The sequence below is a fragment of the Ochotona curzoniae genome, unplaced genomic scaffold (assembly GCF_017591425.1).
Source record: "Ochotona curzoniae isolate NIBS_2020 unplaced genomic scaffold, NIBS_Ocur_1.0 scaffold_4506, whole genome shotgun sequence".
Classification (NCBI taxonomy): Eukaryota; Metazoa; Chordata; class Mammalia; order Lagomorpha; family Ochotonidae; genus Ochotona; species Ochotona curzoniae.
In genome coordinates, this window is record NW_024467119.1 from 468030 (window position 1) to 490854 (window position 22825).

Below are 22825 nucleotides of genomic sequence, written 5' to 3' on the forward strand. Positions count from 1 at the left end.
ATGCTGTGCAGGCCAGGACTACCTGGGAGGCAGCACATGATGGGCCAGCCGAGTCAGCCCATGCTGGGGCAGGGTCCCCCCGGTCACTCACAGGTGGAAACTGGAGCTGGCACACTGAGCGATGTGACAGTCTCCCTTTGGGGCACTTCCTGGGAAATGCTGCTGAAGCCCCACCAGGCGTTGAAGAGACGGGGATATTTGCAGACAGTTTTTCCTATCTGCGGAGTTTGAACTGGCAGCATGTGACAGGGACAGCTACCAGCTCCTAGGTCGTGTCTGCTCCGAGCCCAGTGCCAGGCAAGGGCGTTTATGGGAGGCCGTGCGATTGACCCTGTGTCCTTCGGTCACTCCATTGGGGTGGCAGAAGAGGTGCCAGTTCTGCTCTGGGTTTGTGGTCATGCATGTGTGCCTACCACCCAGTATGGCACCCATCTGGGGAACACATTGGGTCCCTGTGCACAACCAGGGCTGGTGACCCATTGAGAGTGAGTGTGAAGGCAGTGTGACAAAGGACAGCAAAACCTGGACTGGAAGCCTGGAGACCCATGGTTGTGGCAATCTGTAAAAAAAGATTTATTTTATTTAAAAGGCAGATCTACAGGGGGAAGACACACACACACACACACACACACAGAGAGAGAGAGAGAGAGAGAGAGAGAGAGAGAGAGAGAATCTTCCATCCGCTGGTTCACTCCCCAAATGGTCACAATGGCTGGACTGAGCTGAGCTGAAGCCAGGAACCAGAAGCGTCTTCCGGGTCTCCCACTTGAATGCAGGGTCCTAAGGCTTTGGGCCGTCCTCCACTGTTTCCCAGGCCATACACAGGGAGCTGGGTTGGAAGTGGAACAGCAAGAACTTGAGCCTGTTCCCATATAGGATGCCAGTGCCACAGGCAGAGAGTTAGTGTGCTGAGTCACCATGCCCCCCCGGGCCAGCCCTGTGCATGCATTCTGTCCTCTTGGGTCTCTAGCATGCTTTGCTTTCCACATGGAACAGGCACATGGTCCTTAAGAAAGCTTCCCAGCCCTGTAACTCTGGGGTCTGAGAAATCCCATGAAGAGTGCATTTGGGGAATTACGTGGTTTGCTCTCTGAGCCCATCTATGATCTGAACTGGGTGAGGAGTGTGTGACCCCTCTGTCTTAGCCCTCCCCCTGCCCACCATGCAAGTGGGTTCTGTGGCCTCCTGGGTGCTGCCCAACACACACCTTCTCAATGCAGGGTACTTTAATATAAACACAAAAGGGGAGCTGGGAGCTGAGAGGCCAGGGCTGGAGTCTGTGTGAAAGAGAAATGGTGCTGGGAGCACTCTCCACAAGGTCTGGGAGGCGGTCAGTGCAGGTGGCCGTAGGCAGTAGACAATCTGGCACTTCTGGGCTGCAGGTTCCCAGAGACCAGTGCATCTCAGCGATTTCCTGTGAAGGAAGAACTTCGCCCAGACCTGCTCACCTCCCCATAGAGGCCAGGCTGGGTCCCCCAAAACATCTCTTAGGGTCGGGCTCTGGATCTGGGGGACACCTGGGATATGGGTCCATGGTGAAGCAACTCATGGTCAGAGGCTGGCATGTAGCCATCATCTCTCCAGGGCAGCCCCTGTAAGCCCCCCTAAGACCCTGTACTTCCCTGTGCCCACCTTCCTTATGGAGACGGGCTCGTCTGTGTGCTGGGCCCGACCCCATCCTACCCACCACCACGACTCCTTATGAGCCTTTGTACCATCCTGTGCCTGGTACCCCCTCTCACTTCGGGGACCCATGTGGCCCCTTGTGCCCTGGCTCTCCTCACACCTCTCTTGGGATACAATCCCAAGCATTTGTTTATGCCTCTAATCGGTGCTTTAATTATTTTTATCTCTCCCACTCACACGGCTCTCAGCATGGCATGACTGTGACACCCTTAAGTATTCTATAAATACTTGCTGACCCGTCACACCCCAATCCCCACCCCATTCCCCTGGATGCCCGGGGGCTCCGTGGCTGCCATCTGCTTCTGCCCTCAGGGCAGGTCTGGGGAGATCCCCTGTGTGCTGGGCAGCTGGGAGCTCAGCACTGTTGTGGCCTGATGCAGGAGAACGCAGGATGTCGCTCGTCACGCTGCCCTTCTACCAGAAGAGACACAGGCACTTTGACCAGTCCTATCGCAACATTCAGACCAAGTACCTCATGGATGAGTACATGGCCAGGAAGTAAGTGGGGTCCACGCTGCCCTTGGGCTCTGCCCTCGAGGTCCAGGGCCTGGCACCCACGTCCCTGCATGGCAAGTCCCTGCATGGGGGCTGACTGGGCTGTGTGGCCACTGTGGTCCCAGCCCATGCTCTGGGCACCTGTGGGCTCAACAGACTGGTTAGAAGGTTGGGGGAGGCAGCAGGGGAGCATGGGATGGCTGTCCTGGCTGCAGCGCCTCCTGTCAACAGCACCCTCTGTTTAGAAACACTTGTAGTGCTTTGCTTAGCTGCCACACGCATGACAAACACCAGCAGCCAACCCGCCTCCTGTCCGTGGCCTTAGGGAGTTCAAGTATATTCAGATGTAGATGACCACGCCTTGAATCCAACTGGGCCAGCGGAGGTGTGGCTGGGGCTGAGGGAGAAGCACCCAGGGACAAAGTGCTCACAGAAGGAGGGCAGTGTGGCTGGGGACACGTGTGTGCCAGCTGCAGCATGTTCATCCACACATGTGTGGCTGTGGGTGTGTTTCTCTGCACAGATGTGCACCCGCGTGTGACATGCTGATTTTGTCACAGGTGCAGTTGTGTTTGCACGTGTGTGTGTGCTCCCTGTGTAACTGTGTGGGGAGCAGGGCTGAAGGTTGTCAGGGTCAGCGCTGATTGTGTATGATGTTCGTCAAGGCAAGCGGCCACCCAGATGTCCACCCGCACGGCGACGTCCACCCGCACGGCAACGTCTGCCCACGGCGTGACCTCAGCGCGCAGCACAACTTCAGCAGCTGCGTCCAGAGCTCATGCGGCATCTTCACAGAACGTATCCAGCCAGGCTTCCTCAGGGGGCACCACCTGCCGGTTGTGTGCCAAGCGGGTGAGCGCCGAGGAGGAGGAGCAGGAGAGTAAGAGCAGGTACCAGCCAGGCCCTGGGGCTGCCATGGGGTGGGGATGAGAGGCTGGGGCACCGGGAGCCGCATGCCTCCGGGAGGTTCACTCCATCACTGGCTCTTCCAGTCCTGGGAGCCAAGGGCCTGGAGTAAGTTGCCCTGGTGTTTAACCATCTCCCAGGGCAGGGGCTGGTCGCCTCACTCTGCCCTGCATGCCCTCCAGTGTGCTCAGAGGCCTGAGCCTGAAGACATACTAGCAATGCCCACCCCACTGGCATCGCTGTGGTGGCTTAGAAGCTCGTGCCTGCTGTGGGGTGGTGGTGGGGGTGTGGGCTGCTGTTTGGTCATCTCTGTGGAAACCACTGTCAGGAAGTCTGGGCTGCTCCTCCTCACTTTCCCATGGAGCCACGGAACGAGGGGTATTCAGGATGGTGCCAGCCTGGCATTGTTTCCAGATGACGGGCAGCCACTGGGGCCGACACTGTTGCCTCTTAGGAACAGATGGCGCCTGAATGTCCACAGAGCCGCATTTCTGCCGGGCGTTGACCTCTGTCCACTCTGCACTATGTTTCTATGCCTCCTGACAGCCGCGAGCTCATGTCTGGATGGCAGGATGGGATTTGAGAAAGCTGTGTTATGATAAAGTAACATTAAAGGAAAATTGTGTAACAGAGGTGAACCCTTTCAAAACTATTTTTATTCATTTATTTGGAAGGCATAACAACATGGAGAAACACACAAAGCAATTCCATCTGCTGGTTTATTCTGCAAATGCCTGCATGATCCAGGCCTGGGACAGGCTGAATCCAGGTCTCCCACATGGGTCCAGAGGCCCAGGCCTTGGGCCATCCTTCCAGGTGCATCAGCGGGGAGCTGGATGGGAAGTGGAGCAGTGTGACTTGCAGCATCTTCAGCAGGCAGCCAACTTAAGGTCCCTGACCTAATAGCCTGGCCTTGGGCCTTGGCATTCACCTGACTGAGTGGCCCGTAGGTGACCCTGCAGACAACTGCGTCCTCCTGTCACAAACCCTGAGGTTTGGACACTGGTATCCTCAGGCTTATGCAGAGGGGGCATAGGATGCTTGAAAGCATGACTCCTTCCTGTTGTCCACACACCATCCTAGTGTTCGGGTCTGGGGCCCATGGTGCCCACTGCCTTTCTGTCATGCATGGGCTGTGACACCACTGCCTGTCATTCATGGGCAATATCTCACATGACACCCCTGCTTGTCCATCACACGTGGGCCATGTCTCACATGACACTGCCACCTGTCTGTCATGCATGGACCGTGTCTTATGTGGTACCCACTCCCTGTCTGTCATGTGTGGGCACAGCTTGAGAGCTGCGCCCCACTCTGTGACCCCTTGCAGATCTCCATCTGATTTCTGAGTTACTTGTGGCTCTCCCTTGCAACTGTATCATGCATGATCTCAACACGTTTAAGGAAATATGCTTGGGGTGGTGGTGGTGTGATGGCTCAATAGACTAATCCTCCATCTGTAAGTGCTGGCATCCCATATGAACACTGGTTCAAGTCCTGGCTGCTCCACTTCCAATCCAGCTCACTGCTTGTGGCCTGGGAAAAAGCCTTGGGACTCTGTACCTACATGGGTGACCTGGAAGAAGCTCCTGACTCCTGGCTTCAAATGGGCTCAATTCTGGCTATTGTGACCATTTGGGGAGTGAACCAGCAGATGGAAGATTTTTGTCTCTGTATTTCCTTCTCTCTGTAAATTTTTCTTCCCAATGAAAATAAATTTGTAAAGAAAAAAACAGAAGAGAGGGAGGGATGGTCGTCACCGCCCGCAGGTGAGCTTCCTGCTCACCAGCTCCTGTGTGGATGCCACTTTCTGCCTCCTGCAGGTACCGCTCCCTGGTGGCCTCATATGGCGAGGCTAAGCGGCAGCGTTTCCTCAGTGAACTGGCCCAGCTGGAGGAGGACGTCCATCTGGCACGGTCGCAGGCACGCGACAAGCTGGATAAATATGCCCTCCAGCAGATGGTAGGTTGGCCTCTGGCACAATGGCCTGGGACCTGGTGGCATGCAGCAGCAATGGGCCATGTTCTGCCCTCACTCCTCGCCCCTGTGGTGGCCTGGCCTCCTGCAGGTGGCAGACACAATGGCCTGGGAGAGGCACGTGTTTGAGGAGCGACTGAGCCGGGCACCTGAGATCCTGGTGCGGCTGAGGTCCCACACTGTCTGGGAGAAGATGTCCGTCAAGCTCTGCTTCACCGTGCAGGGCTTCCCCACACCTGTGGTGCAGTGGTGCGTTGGCGTGGGGCAAGTGAACAGAGGTGAAGGCAGGCAGAAGTGAGGGTGGGCAGGGGTGGGGGTAGGCAGAGGTTAGGGTGAGTAGAGATGAGGGTAGGCAGGGGTGATGGTAGGAAGAGGTAAGGATGAGTAGGGGTGAGGTGGGCAGAGGTGAGGGTGAGTAGAGATGAAGGTGGGCAGAGGTGAGGGTGGGCAGGGATGAGGGTGGGCAGGTGTGAGGGTGATGGGGTGAGTGTGGACAGGGATGAGGATAGACAGGAGTGAGGGGGAACAAAAGGAGCCATTTCTCTGCTGACGTCAGGCCTCACTGTTCCCAGGTACAAGGATGGCAGCCTGATCTGTCAGGCTGGGGAGCCAGGCAAGTACAGGATTGACAGCAAGTACGGTGTGCACACGCTTGAGATCAACAGGTGAGATGTGGGCAGGGGGTGGGTGGTGGTTGAGCACAGGGCAGGCTTGGAGATGAACACGTGAAGGTTGGGTGGGGAAAGGGCATGGGGTGGGTTGGGGTGGGCAGGGGGCGGGTGGGGGGTGGAAGTAGTGTGGGCGTGTACACACTGGAGATCAACAGGTGAGGTGCGGGTGGGGGGCAGGGACTGAGTGTTTGGGTCCTGCATCATGTGACCTGTGATGCAAGCAGGGCATCGGGGATTCGATGCTGAGAAGCAGGGGCCACAGTTGTGAGTGCACATGAGTCTGTGTGTGTGCACGTGTGTCTGCAGCTGGTGGGCTGCTCGCAGCGGCGTGGGAGCCTTTGGTCTGTGCCTGCATGTACAGAGTAGAGGAGAAAGGACTGGAGAAGGACAGGGCCAGAACCGCAGGCAGAAGTTGCCAGCTCCTTCCTAGCAAAGGGACAAGTCTGCTCCCAGGTTGGGCCACCTTGACACAGATGCAGAGGTGAGGGGAGGAAATGAGGCCGTATGTGGCCACAGGCAGAGCCAGCACTGCAGTGTGTACCAAATGTCCCATTCTTCCTCATGCCACACACACACACACAATGCAACCATGCAACACGTGCCACACACACAGGGCAATGCACACTATCACACAATCACGTACCACAGCACAGCACGCTGTAAGCAGTATACCACTCTACCATGAATGTGCACACTCCACACGAGCTACACACATCAGACACACAAGTCCATACACCACACATAAACCATGCACATGCCCACACACATACACTACACGTCTTGCTCTGGGAGTGGTCTCCCTGGGGTGAGTAGTGGCCATGGGGGCCCACACGCCGGCTTGAGTTGCTGCCGGCTGCTCCTGAGCTGGGCCTTTGTTGCCCATTGACCAGCAAGCATGCTTTCTCTCTCTGGGGTCAGAAAGGATCTGAGGGCTCTTGGCTCCCAGGTCCTGAACTCCCTCCTGGCCCCCCAGAATGTGCAAATGCCTGGGATGTGTGAGACAAGGAGGTGGCGTGGGCCCCTCCCTGACAGCAAAGCTGTGCACAGAAACACCCACGCTCCACGTGGGTTGAGTCACTGGAAGCCATGGGGTCAGCTGCCCCGTGCTATCCTGTGCACAGGACTGGCTCAGCTTGGTTGACAAATGTGCAGCAGAAGATGTCTCCTGACACACAAACACACAGACCCATGGGTACACATATCCACACAGACACACGTGGGCACCCACACACCCCTTAAGCACACACATGCACACAGGCACACATATGTAAACACACAGAGCCATGGACACACATGCACACAGGCACACATACGCACACACAGAGCCATGGACACACATTCACACAGGCACACATACACACACACAGAGCCATGGACACACATGCACACAGGCACACATACGCACACACACAGAGCCGTGGACACACATGCACACAGGCACACATATGTACACACACAGAGCCATGGACACACATGCAAACAGGCACATATGCACATACACAGAGCCGTGGACACACATTCACACAGGCACACATACACACACAGAGCCGTGGACACACATGCAAACAGACACACATACGTACATACACAGAGCCATGGACACACATGCACACAGGCACATGTTAGCACACACAGATCTATGGACACACAGGCACACAAGCATGTGTGCACATACACAGAGCAATGGGCACACACATCCACACAGGCACACATACGCACACACGCACAGAGCCGTGGACACACATGCACACAAACATGTGTGCACACACACAGAGCTGTGAGTGCACACATCCATACAGGCACGTGGGCACACACACAGAGCTGTGAGTGCACACATCCACACAGGCACACGTGTGCACACATGCTCACTGCGGGTGGTCAGAGCCCCTGCCACAGCCCCTTCTCGGGCTGCTCCTGCCCTGCCTATGAGGTGCTAACTGCTGCCTGACCCTGCTAATTGGTGCTAATGTGCTAGGAGGCTGTCAATCCAAGGGCAGTAACTTGGCTGGCCAGAAAACAGGCTGCAGTCCTGAGGGGGTGGGGCTGTCTGAGGCTGTACCACAGACTCCCCACTGTCCTGTCGGAGCCTTGTTCGTTCTCCGGGTCTTGGACCTCCTCACCACATATCCCATGAAGGCACAGCAGAGTGGATCCCAGCCACATGCCTTTGCCATGAGACACCTGCATTGCTTTGTTGGACTATGTGGGCCTTTGTGGAGAGAGCGAGAGGAGGCTGTGGAGAAGAAGCTGAGAGAAGAGGCTGAGGAAAGAGGCTGTGGGAAGCTGTGGGAGGTGGCTGAGGGAAGAGGCTGAGGGAGGAGGTTGTGGGAAAAGGCTGAGGGAGGCTGAGGGAGGCTGAGGGAGGCTGAGGGAGGAGGTTGTGGGAAGTGGCTGAGGGAGGAGGTTGTGGGAAGTGGCTGAGGGAGAAGGCTGAGAGGCTGAGGGAGGCTGAGGGAGGCTGAGGGAGGAGGCTGAGGGAGGAGCCTGAGGGAGGCTGAAGGAGGAGGCTGAGGGAGGAGGTTGTGGGAAGTGGCTGAGGGAGGAGGCTGAGGGAGGAGGCTGAGGGAAGTGGCTGAGGGAGGAGGTTGTGGGAAGTGGCTGAGGGAGAAGGCTGAGAGGCTGAGGGAGAAGGCTGAGAGGCTGAGGGAGGAGGCTGAGGGAAGGGGCTTAGGGAAGAGACTCAGGGAGGAGGCCATGAGGAGGAGCCTGGGTTTTCCAGACAGACGGTGCACAGCTTAGATCATTAGCCTGACTCCCATGATGTGGATGTGGTCAGATAGAAGAGCTGTACCCTCTGGCCTTTCCAGGATGCCCTCCCAGTTGATGCCTTGGTATGGTGGGGCGGGACAGCACTGATTTCTCATTGTGCCTCAGTCTGTGTTTCCTGTGGCGGGGGCTCATGCTCCCTTGGGCTTCTGCACAGTCTGCTTGCAGCCCAGGGCTGCTTGCTGGGGCAGGGAGGGAGGCCGATGAGTGTGTTTCTTGTTCAGGACGGTAAGCGTTCTCTGCCTGACCTCAGAGCCCCTTCCTGGTGCCACGCCTGAGCTCTGGCTCCAGATGGGCTTCAAGGAGGTGCCTCTTGGCCGTCCCTGCGATGGAGACACCATGTGGGACCCTCAGCAAGTGGACCATTTCAGGCACATCACTGCTGTTGGTGGGCATCCGACCCACCGGGCTTCCTGGGGTCTGGTCGATGCATGTGTCCTAGGAATCTGTTGAGGTGGAACAGGAGTGAGCCTCCACCCAGGGAACTCCTCAGAGGGTTGTCCTGAGAGCCCAGCCCAGCCCAGCCCAGCAGCGTGGCACGGAGCTGGCATTGTTCTGAAACAAGTCACTCACTGACATGCTGGCCAGGGAGTCAGGTTTGCTTTCAAGGAATGCCTTTGTCCAAGTTCAGGTCACCCCCATCTGCAGAGCAGCCCACACACTCGCTGCACTTTCTCTCCCCAGGGCCAGCTTTGAGGACACGGCCACGTACTCGGCGGTGGCCACCAATGTCCACGGGCAGGTGTCGACCAATGCAGCCGTGGTGGTGCGGAGTGAGTGCGCTCCCGGGGATCTGTGGGGGCAGCCTGGCAAGGGGAGTCTGTGTAGGGAGCCTTGGCACCCACTTCCCTTGGCCATATTCGCCTCCTCTCTTGCAGGGTACCGAGGGGACGAGGAGCCGTTCTTTTCCGTGGGACTCCCAATCGGCTGTGAGTAGATACTGTTCTTGTTTTTCTTGACAGAGTTAACACTTTATGTATTGAAAAGTTGGAGTTACAGGCACACACAGATCTTCCTTCCATCCTCTGGCTCCTTCCCTAAAGACCACAACAGTCAGAGTTGAACCAACTGGAAGCCAGGAGTCAGGAGCTTCTTCTGGGTCTCCCACATGGGTGTAGGGGCCCAAAGCTTTGGACCATCCTCTGCTGCCTTCCCAGCGCACAAGCAAGGAGCTGGATGGGAAGTGGAGCGGTCAGAGCTTGAACCAGCACACACTTGGGATGCTGGCACCACAGGTGGAGGCTTAATGTACTGTGTAGCATCGTAGGCCCCAAGTCAGTACAAGATTTAAATAATTGTTTTTCTAAAAGTCAAACCTTTGTCAAAGACTGAATTTCTCCAATCTCTCCCCAGCCTCCCCTGGTCAGCGTGAGGGTGTGGACCAGCTGTTCCTGCATGTCTCTGGCTGGGGGCTATTTTTAGGGCCTGAGTGAGGTCATGGCTTGGAGACACTTTAGGAAAGTGAAGTGAATCCACATTCCGAGTGGCTGCAGAAGCGGCTGCAGTGGCGCTTCAGGGCACGCCTCTTCCCCGCTGCCCAAGTTTCTGTGATCATGGATGGGGCCTCAGTGAGGCTTTAGGGGGCGTCTCCAGGACAGACCCCCTCCCCACTGTGTGTGCAGTGGTGCCCTCGCACACAGGGAGAAGCCCCGAGTCTCCCTGAAGACCCACAGTCCCCCATCTGCACTCTGTGTCCTGCTTGCATTTCCAAGAGGCCCCAGGTCTGTCCAGTCAGGTCCTGCAGGGGCGAGGAGAGCTGTGGCTCCCTACCACCGGCCTGGCCTCCCACGCAGCCCACCAGTGGTGGGGGAGGCCAACTGGGGCCTGACAGACCGACAGCCTAGTGGCTGTGTCCCCGGAGCTCCAAGCCGCTGGGAGCTGAGGCCGAGATGCCCCACAGCAGGATGCGCGATGATGAGCTGCTGATGGGAAAGTGACCCTGGTGCAGGAGGGACACGCTGGGCCTGCTTCATTTGGTTTCCCTGTGTGAATTCCATCGTGTGGGCCACACCCGGCACTTGGTGAGGGCTCCAGGCCAGCAAGAGATAGGCTTGTGGTGGAAAGGGCAGGGTCACTGCAGGACAGGAGGCGGGCTTACTATGTGTGTATGTGATATGTCAGGAATGTGTGTGTATGTGACATGAGAGGTGTGTGATATGCCAGGAATGTGTGTATATGTGTGACATGTGAGGTGTGTGACATGTCAGGAATGTGTGTGTGTGTGTGTGTGTGTGTGTGTGACATGTCAGGAATGTGTGTGTGTGACATGTCAGGAATGTGTGTGTGTGTGACATGTGAGGTGTGTGACATGTCAGGAATGTGTGTGTGTGTGTGTGTGACATGTCAGGAATGTGTGTGTGTGACATGCGAGGTGTGTGATATGTCAGGAATGTGTGTGTGTGACATGCGAGGTGTGTGACATGTCAGGAATGTGTGTGAGTGTGTGTGTGACATGTCAGGAATGTATGTGTGTGTGTGACATGTCAGGAATGTGTGTGTGTGTGTGTGACATGTCAGGAATGTGTGTGTGTGACATGTGAGGTGTGTGACATGTCAGGAATGTGTGTGTGTGTGTGACATGTCAGGAATGTGTGTGTGTGACATGCGAGGTGTGTGATATGTCAGGAATGTGTGTGTGTGACATGCGAGGTGTGTGACATGTCAGGAATGTGTGTGTGTGTGACATGCGAGGTGTGTGATATGTCAGGAATGTATGTGTGTGTGACATGTGAGGTGTGTGACATGTCAGGAATGTGTGTGTGTGTGACATGCGAGGTGTGTGATATGTCAGGAATGTATGTGTGTGTGACATGTGAGGCGTGTGACATGTCAGGAATGTGTGTGAGTGTGTGTGACATGTCAGGAATGTATGTGTGTGTGATATGTCAGGAATGTATGTGAGTGTGACATGCGAGGTGTGTGATATGTCAGGAATGTGTGTGTGTGTGACATGTGAGGTGTGTGACATGTCAGGAATGTGTGTGTGTGTGACATGCGAGGTGTGTGATATGTCAGGAATGTATGTGTGTGTGACATGTGAGGTGTGTGACATGTCAGGAATGTATGTGTGTGTGACATGTGAGGCGTGTGACATGTCAGGAATGTATGTGTGTGTGTGATATGTCAGGAATGTATGTGAGTGTGACATGCGAGGTGTGTGACATGTCAGGAATGTGTGTGTGTGACATGTCAGGAATGTGTGTGGGTGTGTACATGAGGTGAGATGTATGTGTTAGTGTGTTAGTATGTGTATATGTCTGCACCTGTGTCTTTGTGTGGTGTGTGTGTGTGAGTACATGGATGTGTCTGCATGTGGTATCTGTGTGTGGGCATGCTCGTGTGTGGTGTCTGTGAGTGTGTCTGCATGTGTGTGGGGGCATGGAGTGGGCACACAGGTAGCCCCAGACCACCGGAGAGAAGTTGCTGGGTATGGCTGAGAGGACGGGGGCTCAGGCTCCCAGGCCTTCCAGTAAGGACATGGGGGTTGGCAACGCTCATCTCACCCATGGAGCAGTCGGGGCAGTGCCCACAATGCCACCCTCAGCTATGTGCTTGGCTCTAGTGAGCGTGGACACGCAGGCCCAACAGCACTGCAGAGATGTGAAGCCTCCTAGCCCCTCACCAGGGCCCACCTCCTGGTCAGCCCAAGGGCAGCTATGGCCCATGGGCACGTGTGGGGCTGATGCTGTAATCGACCCCATCTTGCTGTGTGGACTGTGAGGACCAGAGGTGGCTGCCCAGGCAATTGGGAGTGTGCTGGGCTCTGGGGCCCAGGGGTGGGATTCGGGAGGCCTGGACCTGGCTCTGATAGTGTCCGCTCTCTCTGTGCAGTGCCCCTGGCTGCTGTGACCCCCTACATGCACTTTGATGTCCAGTTCTTGGAGAAGTTTGGGGTCACCTTTAGGACAGAAGGCGAGACTGTCACACTCAAGTGCACGTTGTTGGTGACCCCAGAACTGAAGAGGGTGCAGCCACGGGTCGAGTGGTACCGGGATGGTGAGTGCCCAGGGACGTGGCTCCCGCATGTGTGGCCCTCTGGGCAGGCATGGCATCTAACCAATTTGTGTGGTCTTGGTCATTCTGTGAGCTGTAAATATTTAGTGGCACCAACCTTGAACTCCACTCAGGAGAGTCCTGGGAGATGACAAGGAGAGACCTCAGTGTAGATGAGTCCCTTGGGATTTTCCTCTCCTTGGGTTCTGAGCAGAGTGGGGTATCTGTCACTTGTACCTTTACTGATGCTGATGGCTCATGGGCCAGACCAGGGCTGTCCCTGTATCACAGAGGGGTCAAGACCTTCCTGTGGCAGTGAGTCTTTCAGGAGAGCTGTCCCTGACAGCCACAGTGGCCATGTGGGTGGCAAGGGTAAGGGGCTGGGGCTGTCCCATGGTGCCTCTTGGAACAAAGCTGGCAGCTGCCAGGGATCTTTGTGGTCACCATGTGCATGAGTGCTTGTGTGTGGGTCCATGCCGGGCGCTGCTCACTGCCAGGTTCATGTGTATGTGTGTGTGATAGGCACAGGGCTCCCTGGCAGCTTCTCCCCCAGCCCTGGTCCCAGCCCTGCCTGCTGCCCAACATGCCAGGTTCTCTCGGGCACAGGGCTCCCTGGCAGCTTCTCCCCTAGCCCTGGTCCCAGCCTTGCCTGCTGCCCAACATGCCAGGTTCTCTCGGGCACAGGGCTCCCTGGCAGCTTCTCCCCCAGCCCTGGTCCCAGCCCTGCCTGCTGCCCAACATGCCAGGTTCTCTCGGGCTTGCCTGCTCTTTCAGACGTGCTGCTCACTGAGACCCGGTGGACCAAGATGTTCTTCGGTGAGGGCCAGGCTTCGCTGTCCTTCAGCCATCTGCACAAGGATGATGAGGGGCTGTACACCTTGAGGGTCGTGTCCCGCGGCGGCGTCAGCGACCACAGCGCCTTCCTGTTCGTCAGAGGTGTGTGACAGCTGCAGGGATCAAGTGAAGTGTCAGGATCAGGGAAGGTGGGAGGAGGCTATCTCCTCGAGACTTCTATGTTGTGTCGGTGACACCTGTTAGGTGTTGGCACCCCAGGCTGCACTCCAGCCCTGGGGGTAGGATGGGAGTGATGCCAGCCCACAAGGCACACGTGTGTCACCCTAATCAGTGACTGTCAGACTCTACCATCCAACTTACAGGGTTCCCCAAGGCAATGGGGCATGTCAGAGGGGCTCTGGTGTTGGGGAAAGCCAGCCAGGGGTCCCTGTGACTGCCCGTTCTCCATCAATGTCCAGTTCCTGCTGGACATAAGGTGGTGACAGCGACCCCGTCTGCCAGCCTCATCAGGGTGCTGCCACATGCCGGTCCTGATGATGCCAGCTCTCTGCTTGGTGGTGGGCTCAATGCCCAGCAGAGCTTCAGGAGGAGGGGCCTGTGGGCATTTGTATGGGGAGAAGCAGAACAGAAGCCAGTGCTGGGCATGAGGCATGTGTAAGCACCAACATACATGTATCCCAACTTCACATACATGCAGACATGTGTGCACACATGCTCATATCATGGTTATAATGCAGAATGCTCATGGCATGTGCGAGAACTAGTTCCACTGTGGGTTTTCCGTCAGCTGGGACCCCACATTGCAAGTGTGCTTTCTCTCTTGCTGCCCCAGATGCTGATCCGCTGGTTACTGGGGCTCCTGGCGCCCCCATGGACTTGCGATGCCACGATGCCAACCGGGACTATGTCATCGTAACCTGGAAGCCGCCCAACACCACCACCGAGAGCCCCGTCATTGGCTACTTTGTGGACCGGTGAGGGGTGCCTGCAGGGCTCATGTAGCTGATGTGTCCCAAGGAGACCATGAACACGGAGGAACCTTTGTGTCCTCTGCTCTTTGCCTGCTGATGTGGCTGCTGCAGGTTGAAACACTCAGAAAAACACTGCCCTGAGCATGTGAAGACTCTTCCTTATTATGCTGAACAATACAATGTAGCAGCTACCTGCCAAGTGTTAGCTCTCCGCAGGGACAGGATCTTAATGGGTGGGCCTGTGCAGGTCCCGTCCTTGGCAGCACAGGTTGTAACTACATGGGTGTCCTGGCGTTTGTTTGGCCCCTTGGGTTACTTGTCTAGCATTTGCTGTTCTGTGACCTTGCAGATGTGAAGTGGGAACCAACAACTGGATTCAGTGCAACGATGCCCCCGTGAAGATCTGCAAGTACCCTGTGACAGGGCTCTGCGAGGGCAGGTCCTACATCTTCCGTGTACGGGCCGTCAACAGCGCTGGCATCAGCCGGCCCTCCCGGGTCTCGGACGCGGTGGCCGCTCTGGACCCTGTGGACCTCAGGAGGTTACAAGGTGGGCTGTGTGCGACGGGCCCTGTTGTGAGTGATGGGTCATCCTCTTCTACTGCTGACTGCATGAGCCTGGGGGAGCTCAGCTTGGCTTAGGTCCAGCTGGAGTGGCCACGATCCCATGAGGAGTCTGTATGCCACACTCAGCCTGCCCTTTCTCTCTGCAGCCATTCATCTGGAGGGCGAGAAGGAGATTGTGATCTACCAGGATGACCTGGAAGGTAAGGGTCTTCACTGCGGGCAGTGTGTCTGTGAGATGGATGCGCTGTGAGTGTCCTCATAGGTTTGTAGGTCAAGCAGGCGACCTGAGGTCACCGAAGTTTAAAATAAGAAGGATCCAGGCAGATGAGGGAGGTGGGTGGGGTGGAGTGCAGGACTGTGCAGGTGCAGGGAGGAGGCTGTTGGGCTCAGGAGCCTCCGGGGGTGGCGCGCAGCTGTCCTGACTGGTCCCTGCTTATGGTCTCTGGTCTCCTATACCAAATCACAGCGAGGCCTGCAAAGGAAAGCTGGGGGCTAGGCACTGTCCATCCTCACAGGTGCTGAACCCTGCTTCCTGCAAATACTTTTTGAAGATTTGTTTACTTTTATTTGAAAGTCAGAATTAGAGAGAGGAGGAGAGACAGACAGTATGAGATCCTCCATCTGCTGGTTCCCCAAGCAGACGCAGTGCCCAGAGAGCTGAGCTGGTCCAAAGCCAGGAGCTTCTTCTGGGTTTCCCACATGGGTGCAGGAACCCAAGGACTTGGGCTGTCCATGCTCTTGATTGCCGGAGTCCAGCTCCAGCTGAGTTCGGAGCTCGAGAAGGGTGTGTGGAGTCGGCGATAAAGAAAGACACAGACACTTGTTGCGTTTTTTCTGCCTGCTTGCTTCTTGCTTGCTTGCTTTCAGCTTTCAGCATTCAGCATCCTCATGCTCAAGAAGAAGCTGTTCTTTTTATTTTCTTAGACACATCACAAACTTCTGCACAAACGTTTGATTTTTTATCTTTTACTTTAGAACTAAGACAGCATGCACAGATGTTCAATTAATTTTTACTTCATGGTCAACCAGGTGCTCTTAAAGATAATTCTGTAAGTTACTATAATCAGTTTCTTTAAAGCAAGCCATTATTCATTCTTCAGATGTGACCACTAGGTGACAGCCAGAACTCCAAGGCCAAGGCACAGATGGTTACCTACTAATTAGTAAAACATTCTTACTACATTTTATTTTCACAACTTTATCTATCACATAATGGGAGAAATACATCAAAAGAGAAAAAATATAAGGGTCTAAGACAAAAAGTTTCAAACATTAAATCCCCCTACGACTGCAGGCTCTACCGCCTCATAAGCAATCAAACAATAATCAAAAGTATATCTCTGTGATGTTAATAGAATCATCCTATATTTCCTCTAGTTAAAAGATTGTGAAAGTAGCTAAAGCAGCTACATTTTCTATGCTCTAAAGAGTTGCAAGGACAGGTTAACCTTTAAGGTCACAGCAACTATATTTTTGCCATAGCAGTTTCAGCTCTTACTCCCATCACTTCCATTAGTTTGTAAGATTCTTGTTAAGCCATTTCCCAGAAGGCATGCTATATGTCTGGGCCCGATTTCAGGGCAATGGGTAGGCACACAATAAGGTGTCCAGAAATGGCATGGGTTTAATTGTACTCCTGTGCGCAGTTAAAGGCCCACTCACCAAGACATCAATAATATTAACTCTTAAGCTCACAGTAGTTGCCAAAGCCATCTCACAGGGGCAAACAATGCCTCAATAGATTACAGAATTCTTAGTGGGATACTTGAGTGTCCGTGCAAACAGGGGGTGAGACTGCGTCAAGGTGGTCAGAGAGAAATCGCCGGGCCCTGCCAAACAGCTGGAAGCTCCCCAGGCCCTGCCAAGCAGGGAGCTGTTCTCTTCACACCTTCGTGTCATCCATACCTACTGCACGGACCCCAGCACTTGATAGGTTCCCCATGAGTGGCACCCTGTGAGCCATAGTGTTCTCCACAAAGGGAGAAGCCCAAGGAGTGCTGCCCAGGTCACCCCAAGATAGCCTGGGCAGCCGTGGCTAAACCCCCTGCCAACATGGTAGGGCTGAGCTGTGTGTCTCCGTAACTGCCCCACTCTCTAGAGTCTGTAGTCTGCTGCATAGGAAGCCTCTTCAATGATTAAAGCAAGGACGTGTCAATGAATGAAAATGGCCCCAGTTATGCTGGGAGAGAGAGTGCTTTCGCCTCACTCTGGCCTGCGTAGCACATGCATGTCCAGCAGTGCTGGTGGACAGGGCCATCTCCATCCCCTCCCTAGGCTGGTTTAGAGCATGGACAAGCAGGAACCCAGAGCTGGCAAATGCAACCTTCCCTTGGTTCTCAGCTGTGTGGGCCCAGGCTCTGGGTTCCTGGGCTGTGCCTACTGATCACAGTCCCTGTCTGCATTTGTCCTGGAGATGCCTGGTGCACCAATGTCGTGCCAGCATGACTTGGGACCAAGTCCATGTCACACCTGTGTCATGTACCTGTGGTGTGGGCTATCATGGAGGGAGGCTTGGCCAGTCTCCTCTCCAGTGGATGAGTCCTGTGGAAGAAACCAGATCCAGTGAGGGGTAGAGAGGGTGCCTAGGGATGGCTCAAGCTGTGTAATCCTGTGCTAAGCTCTTTGGAAGCTCCTAACATTGGGTATCACAGCCCTGGGGCTTGGAACAGCGTGCCCAGCTGTGGGAGTCCCTTGTAAATTCCTCTGGGCCCACAGTACCCCTCCCCTGTCCCAATAAAACAAAGGCGCAAGTTGGAGCCACGCGCTGCTCTTGTTTCACAGTTGGCCATGACTGCACCGCAGCAAGCAGGAGGCCCAGGCTGATGCCTGTGGCTGTGACTCTGGTCTCCTGGGAGGGGAGCAGCAGGTGTTTGGAGGGGAGCAGCCGGGAGTCTTGGCAGATGGGAAGACAGCCTCCCCTGTGCTCTGTGGGCTGCACTCCCTGTCCTGGAGGACCTGGCTTGGCTCTGTTGGAGGCCCCTCAGAAAATGTAGTCCCAGGTTTGCCTCCACACAGTAGGGCAGGGGCTGGGCTGCAGGGCCCAGTCTCCCAAGGGTTAACTCCACAGCTTAGCTTGTTTCTCTACAGGTAACAGGATGGGCAATCTTGGCCTGATACATTTAGCCCCTGGCTTGACCACAAATTCCCTCTTCCCTGTTTCCCATTTTTTAAGATGCTCCCAGGGGAACTTAGGAGTTGCTTGAACATTGGGAAAATACTGGGAGGAACTAGGCAGACTATAAAAGGAGCAGGTCAACTTCAAATAAATGGCATTCTCTTTACAAGAATGACTCACTATGTGTTGTCTTTTTTGTAAACCTAGTCCCTCCGCTCCGCTTGGGGTACGGGCGATGCAGGCATTGCCGACACTGGGCCCTTCATACTTCTGGTGTGTTGCTCCCGCAGGTGAGGTTCAGGTCCCAGGGCCTCCCACTGATGTGCATGCTGCTGAGGTCAGCAGGACTTACGTGGTGCTCAGCTGGGAGCCTCCAGTGCCCCGTGGCAAGGAGCCACTGATGTACTTCATTGAGAAGGTACCGTCCCCTGCACTATTCCTCCCTCCCGGTGGGGGTGCCCTGGGCCCACTCAGGATGAGCTAAAGGTTAAGGCTGAGCCAGTCCAGGAACTTCTGGAATGAGAACCACATGAAGGAACAGCATGAGGGGCAAATCAGCTTGGCTCTGGGACCGTGCAGTGGGTGGGTGGGTGCTCACAGTCCTGCTTTTGAGTCCTCTGCTTCTGGGGAAGGAGCTGAGCCTGGGGGCTGTCAGGGCCCCTCCTGGATCTGGCTTAGTGGCTGCTCAGGGCTCCATGGGGTAGAAGGTGGTGTCCCAAGCTGGAGCCATCCTGAGGAGGAGGAGGAGCAGCTGGTCACACACCCTGAGGCCTGTGAGCAAGTGTTTCTATTCAGACACAGGAAAAGTTGGACAACACACACACACAGGTGCACACAGACACAAATACATTTTATAGTATAAGCCTGAAGACACAACAGAGAATACACTGTATGCTATAACCCTGCACACACACACATGCAAATTGTATATTATAACCCTGCACACAGACACATACACACATCACATTGTATATTATAATCCTGCACACACACACATGAGCAGCTGCAGGACACAGGCTGGACCTTCCCACCTGGGGCTTCTCTGTCCTGGATAGGATATTTGGGCAGCTGTTGCGGGGTCACTCTGGGGGCCTAACCTGGTACATTTGGCTTGCAGTGGTGGTAGAATTCTGTGGACATGCTGCTCATCAGTCACATGACATTCTGCTTTTCCATCCAAGGACTGGCTGAGCTTTCTGCAGTGGACATTTGTAGTGGACAATGCCTTGATGGTGGCCACCTTCAGGCCACCCTCACTCCATTGTGTGCCCCGGAGTGGCTGGTGTGGTCTTGTTGGCTGTGGTGGGTCCGGTCTCCTCTGCATGCTTTGAGATCTCCCTGCCCTCACCTGGTCCCCCCTTACCCTCCAGTCTGTGGTTGGGAGTGGCAGCTGGCAGCGTGTCAACGCTCAGACAGCCGTGCGGTCGCCTCGTTATGCCGTCTTCGATCTGGCTGAGGGGAAGCCTTATGTGTTCCGGGTCCTGGCGGCCAACAAGCATGGCCTCAGCGATCCCTCAGAAATCACGCCACCTATCCAAGCACAGGACACGACTGGTGAGTCCCCATGGTTGAGGCACGCCACATGGTGTGAGGCTCATGTCTGTTCCAGAATTTGTCTTCTTGACATACAACCAGCCAACTGGTGGGTTCAGAGCATCTCTTGTCAGTGGGTACTTTACAAAGAGTGTGAGGCACCTTGCTGGGGCTGGAGGTCCCAATGCAGAGAGTTCAAGCAGGCGTTGTAGGAATCTCAGTGGCCACCCCTTGAGGCCTGGGCCAGGGCGTCCTGCAACTCCACACTGGTGAGGTGCCAACAGGACAGGCCAGGGTCAAGGGCCCTGAGAACCTGGGCCATCTGTGTCCTCCTTGTCTGCCCCGTGGTAAGTGGTGGAGCCGGGTATAGAGGCCATTGGGAACCTGAGACTGGCCATGGATGGAACTAGTTTTGGGTCCCCCTCTGCTAACCCCAGGTCCCTTGGCAGATGATAGCCTTTTCTGCAGGCAGGCAGATGGTGCGTTGATGGACACAGGAGCTCAGGGCGGCTCAGGGGCATAGGGGTGGCGCTACATCTGTGGATGTCCCCAGGCCCGGAACGAGGCATGCAGACATCACTGTCCAATCACGAGTCAGCTCTGAGTCCCCAGCACAGATTCTTGTGAATCAGAAAAAAACAAAACAAAACAAAACAAAAATAAAAGCCACATTTGTTTTTTAAAAATCAGCCATTCTTTCTCAAAGCAGTTACTGCCCAGGTAATCCACTTGTGGGTCCTTTAGCCATGATGCTGGTGGGGCAGGGCAGCTTGGAACCCAAGTTGTCTTTCTTCCTCAGGGTTGGGGGGGCCCTTCCCCACTGTTTGGGAGCTTTCCCAGAGGTTGCAACTCTGTTGCCCCTAGCCTGACCTGACACTGTCCCCTTGGCACAGTGGTCCCATCTGCTCCTGGCCGTGTGCTGGCTTCTCGCAACACCAAGACTTCGGTGGTGGTGCAATGGGACAGGCCGAAACACGAGGAGGACCTGCTGGGCTACTACGTGGACTGCTGTGTGGCAGGGACCAGTGTGTGGGAGCCGTGCAACCACAAGCCCATCGGATATAACAGGTGCCAACCTACGCATTGCAGCCCCCAGCCTACAGGACCCCTAGGCTTCTGGGGGTGGGTACCCTGTGCCATTAGGACACCACCCACTGCCTCAGTATGTCAGGCCTGAAGTGCCTGTTGTGATCAGAGAGGAGGCCTCATTGCAGTCTCGGGGAGGTGTGGAGGGGAGCTTCTACTAGGGCCGAGGGAGGGAGGAGCTGGGTGGCCGGGTCACTGTCCTGCCTCTGTCTACAGGTTTGTGGTACATGGCCTGACCACGGGGGAACAGTACATCTTCCGGGTAAAGGCTGTGAATGCTGTGGGCACCAGTGAGAACTCCCAGGAGTCTGAAGTCATCAAGGTGCAGGCTGCCCTCAGTACGTAGTGCTTGGCAACACCCGCATGGATGGCAGGGTTGGCAGTGTCGGGGTCTCACTGGCTGAGGAGGGGCGGGAGGGATGAGGTCAGGTGTACAAGGGGCTCCATCACCCAGAGACCAATGCAGTGGGGAAGGCATTGGGTGACCTCAGAAGGAGCCAGCCCCTCCTTGACAGGGTGCTGTTATGGGGAAAGGCAGGCCAGACAGAAACAGTGCTTGGTTGGATGTCGTTCACATACTGGCAGGTGTATTTGTGTGTAAGACACCCGTCTGCAGCTTGCTTCCCAAAAAGGGTGATGCAGGATGAAGCTGCATGGTTGGTGGGTTGGTGGAGGTGGTGGTGGGCCCCAGGGGTCCTCCACAGGGTGACTTCCACACTGTATCCCCACAGCCGTACCCTCTCGCCCATATGGGGTAACACTCCTGAACTGTGACGGCCACTCCATGACTCTTGGCTGGAAGGTGCCTAAGTTCAGCGGTGGCACGCCCATCCTGGGCTACTATGTGGACAAGCGCGAGGTCCACCATGAGAACTGGCATGAAGTGAACGCTTCGCCGATCCAGGAACGCATCTTAACGGTGGGCTCCTTTCTCCTTCCTCCACTTGCATGGCCCAGGTGGCCTCTGTGTGGTGGTGAGCTTCTGTGTGTGTGTTTCCTGGTTCCTTGGCCTTAGGTGCCCTGGGGCAGGAGTGATATGGTCCTCGACCTCCACTCCCATCTCCCCAGCAAGTCTGCAGCCTGTGTCCACAGTGGGCAGTGTGTTCAGAAGGGGAAGGCCTAGATTCGGGGCTGGGAAGCCCTGGCTCCTGATTGTGTTGCTGGCTCTTTGAACTTGTCCCGTTGGATTGCTGGTCTCTGAAGCTCTGGAGTTGTGGCCTCCAGCCACTGGCCCTGTGAATGAGGGGTGTCAGGGAGCTCTGAGAATGCCCATCAGAGTCTAGGGATGTTTCTATGCACACTCATGTCATGAACTAGAATGTTTATAATAGTAAACACACTTCTAAATGCCACTCACATTTATACTACATACACATGTGTTATGTGCATGTTCGTAGCATGTACACGCATGACACACACTTGTGATTATAATATGCACACTGAGCCATGCACACACATTTACAGGGTGCACACAATGGTCTGTGTTGTCAACACCCGCAGGTTTATTGTGACATCACTGACCCTGATGTGTCCGGCTTCTACCTGTGGCCCCTGATTGTTTGAAAGATTCATTTGTTTGAAAATTAAAGTTAGCAGAGGGAGATGTGTATGTGTTATACTAGTTCATTCCCTAGATTGTCGTAACAGCCAGGGCTGGGCCAGGCTGACACAAGGAGCCCACTGAGCCACTACCCTAGCCCTCTTCCCCCTCCTGGTGGGTCCAAGGACTCCTGTGATGTGGCCTGTAGTGTGGCCTGGGGCAGGGACTTCCTGGGGACACAATGGCAGTTCCAGGTCCCAGTGTCCCATCTCCTGCCCTCTCTGTCTCACTCTGTGGACCTCGTCTTGTGGGGTCTTCCTAGTTCTTCTATCGGAGGGTGTCCTCATGTGGCCCCTGTGGGTTGTTCCATCAGATATGGCCACAAACTTCCCTGCAAATGTTTGCTATGACAGCACCCCATAGCCACCCTTCCCTCACCCGGTACTCTGCACTAAGCCAACCCCCCACTACCAGGTGGAAGGCTTGACAGAAGGCTCACTCTACGAGTTCAAGATTGCGGCCACCAACCTGGCGGGCATCGGGCAGCCATCAGACCCCAGCGAGCACTTCATGTGCGAGGCCTGGACGGCACCAGAACCCGGTGAGATACTCCTGGACAGCCTATCTGTCCCCTCCCCTTCCTTCTTCTCCTGGACAGGTCATCTGCTCCCTCCCCTCCTGAATTGGCCACCTGTCTCCACTCCCCTCTAGCCGGCTGGAGACCA

The 22825-nt window shown here is 55.4% G+C and overlaps 1 protein-coding gene across 1 annotated transcript in view; it reads left to right on the plus strand.

Annotated features, from left to right (window-relative positions):
- Positions 1-2077: 2077 nt before the first annotated feature.
- MYOM2 (myomesin 2) overlaps positions 2078-22825 on the plus strand; it is a 35551-nt gene continuing 14803 nt past the window's right edge. The window contains exons 1-19 of the mRNA XM_040966946.1: positions 2078-2184; positions 2847-2882; positions 2955-3071; positions 4911-5049; positions 5156-5313; positions 5637-5729; positions 9186-9274; positions 9380-9430; positions 12333-12497; positions 13269-13430; positions 14122-14263; positions 14610-14809; positions 14973-15026; positions 18232-18359; positions 19312-19495; positions 20368-20542; positions 20777-20898; positions 21292-21479; positions 22575-22701. Coding sequence (XP_040822880.1) covers positions 2078-2184; positions 2847-2882; positions 2955-3071; positions 4911-5049; positions 5156-5313; positions 5637-5729; positions 9186-9274; positions 9380-9430; positions 12333-12497; positions 13269-13430; positions 14122-14263; positions 14610-14809; positions 14973-15026; positions 18232-18359; positions 19312-19495; positions 20368-20542; positions 20777-20898; positions 21292-21479; positions 22575-22701 — 2437 coding nt within the window. The remainder of the gene's footprint in view (positions 2185-2846; positions 2883-2954; positions 3072-4910; positions 5050-5155; positions 5314-5636; positions 5730-9185; positions 9275-9379; positions 9431-12332; positions 12498-13268; positions 13431-14121; positions 14264-14609; positions 14810-14972; positions 15027-18231; positions 18360-19311; positions 19496-20367; positions 20543-20776; positions 20899-21291; positions 21480-22574; positions 22702-22825) is intronic.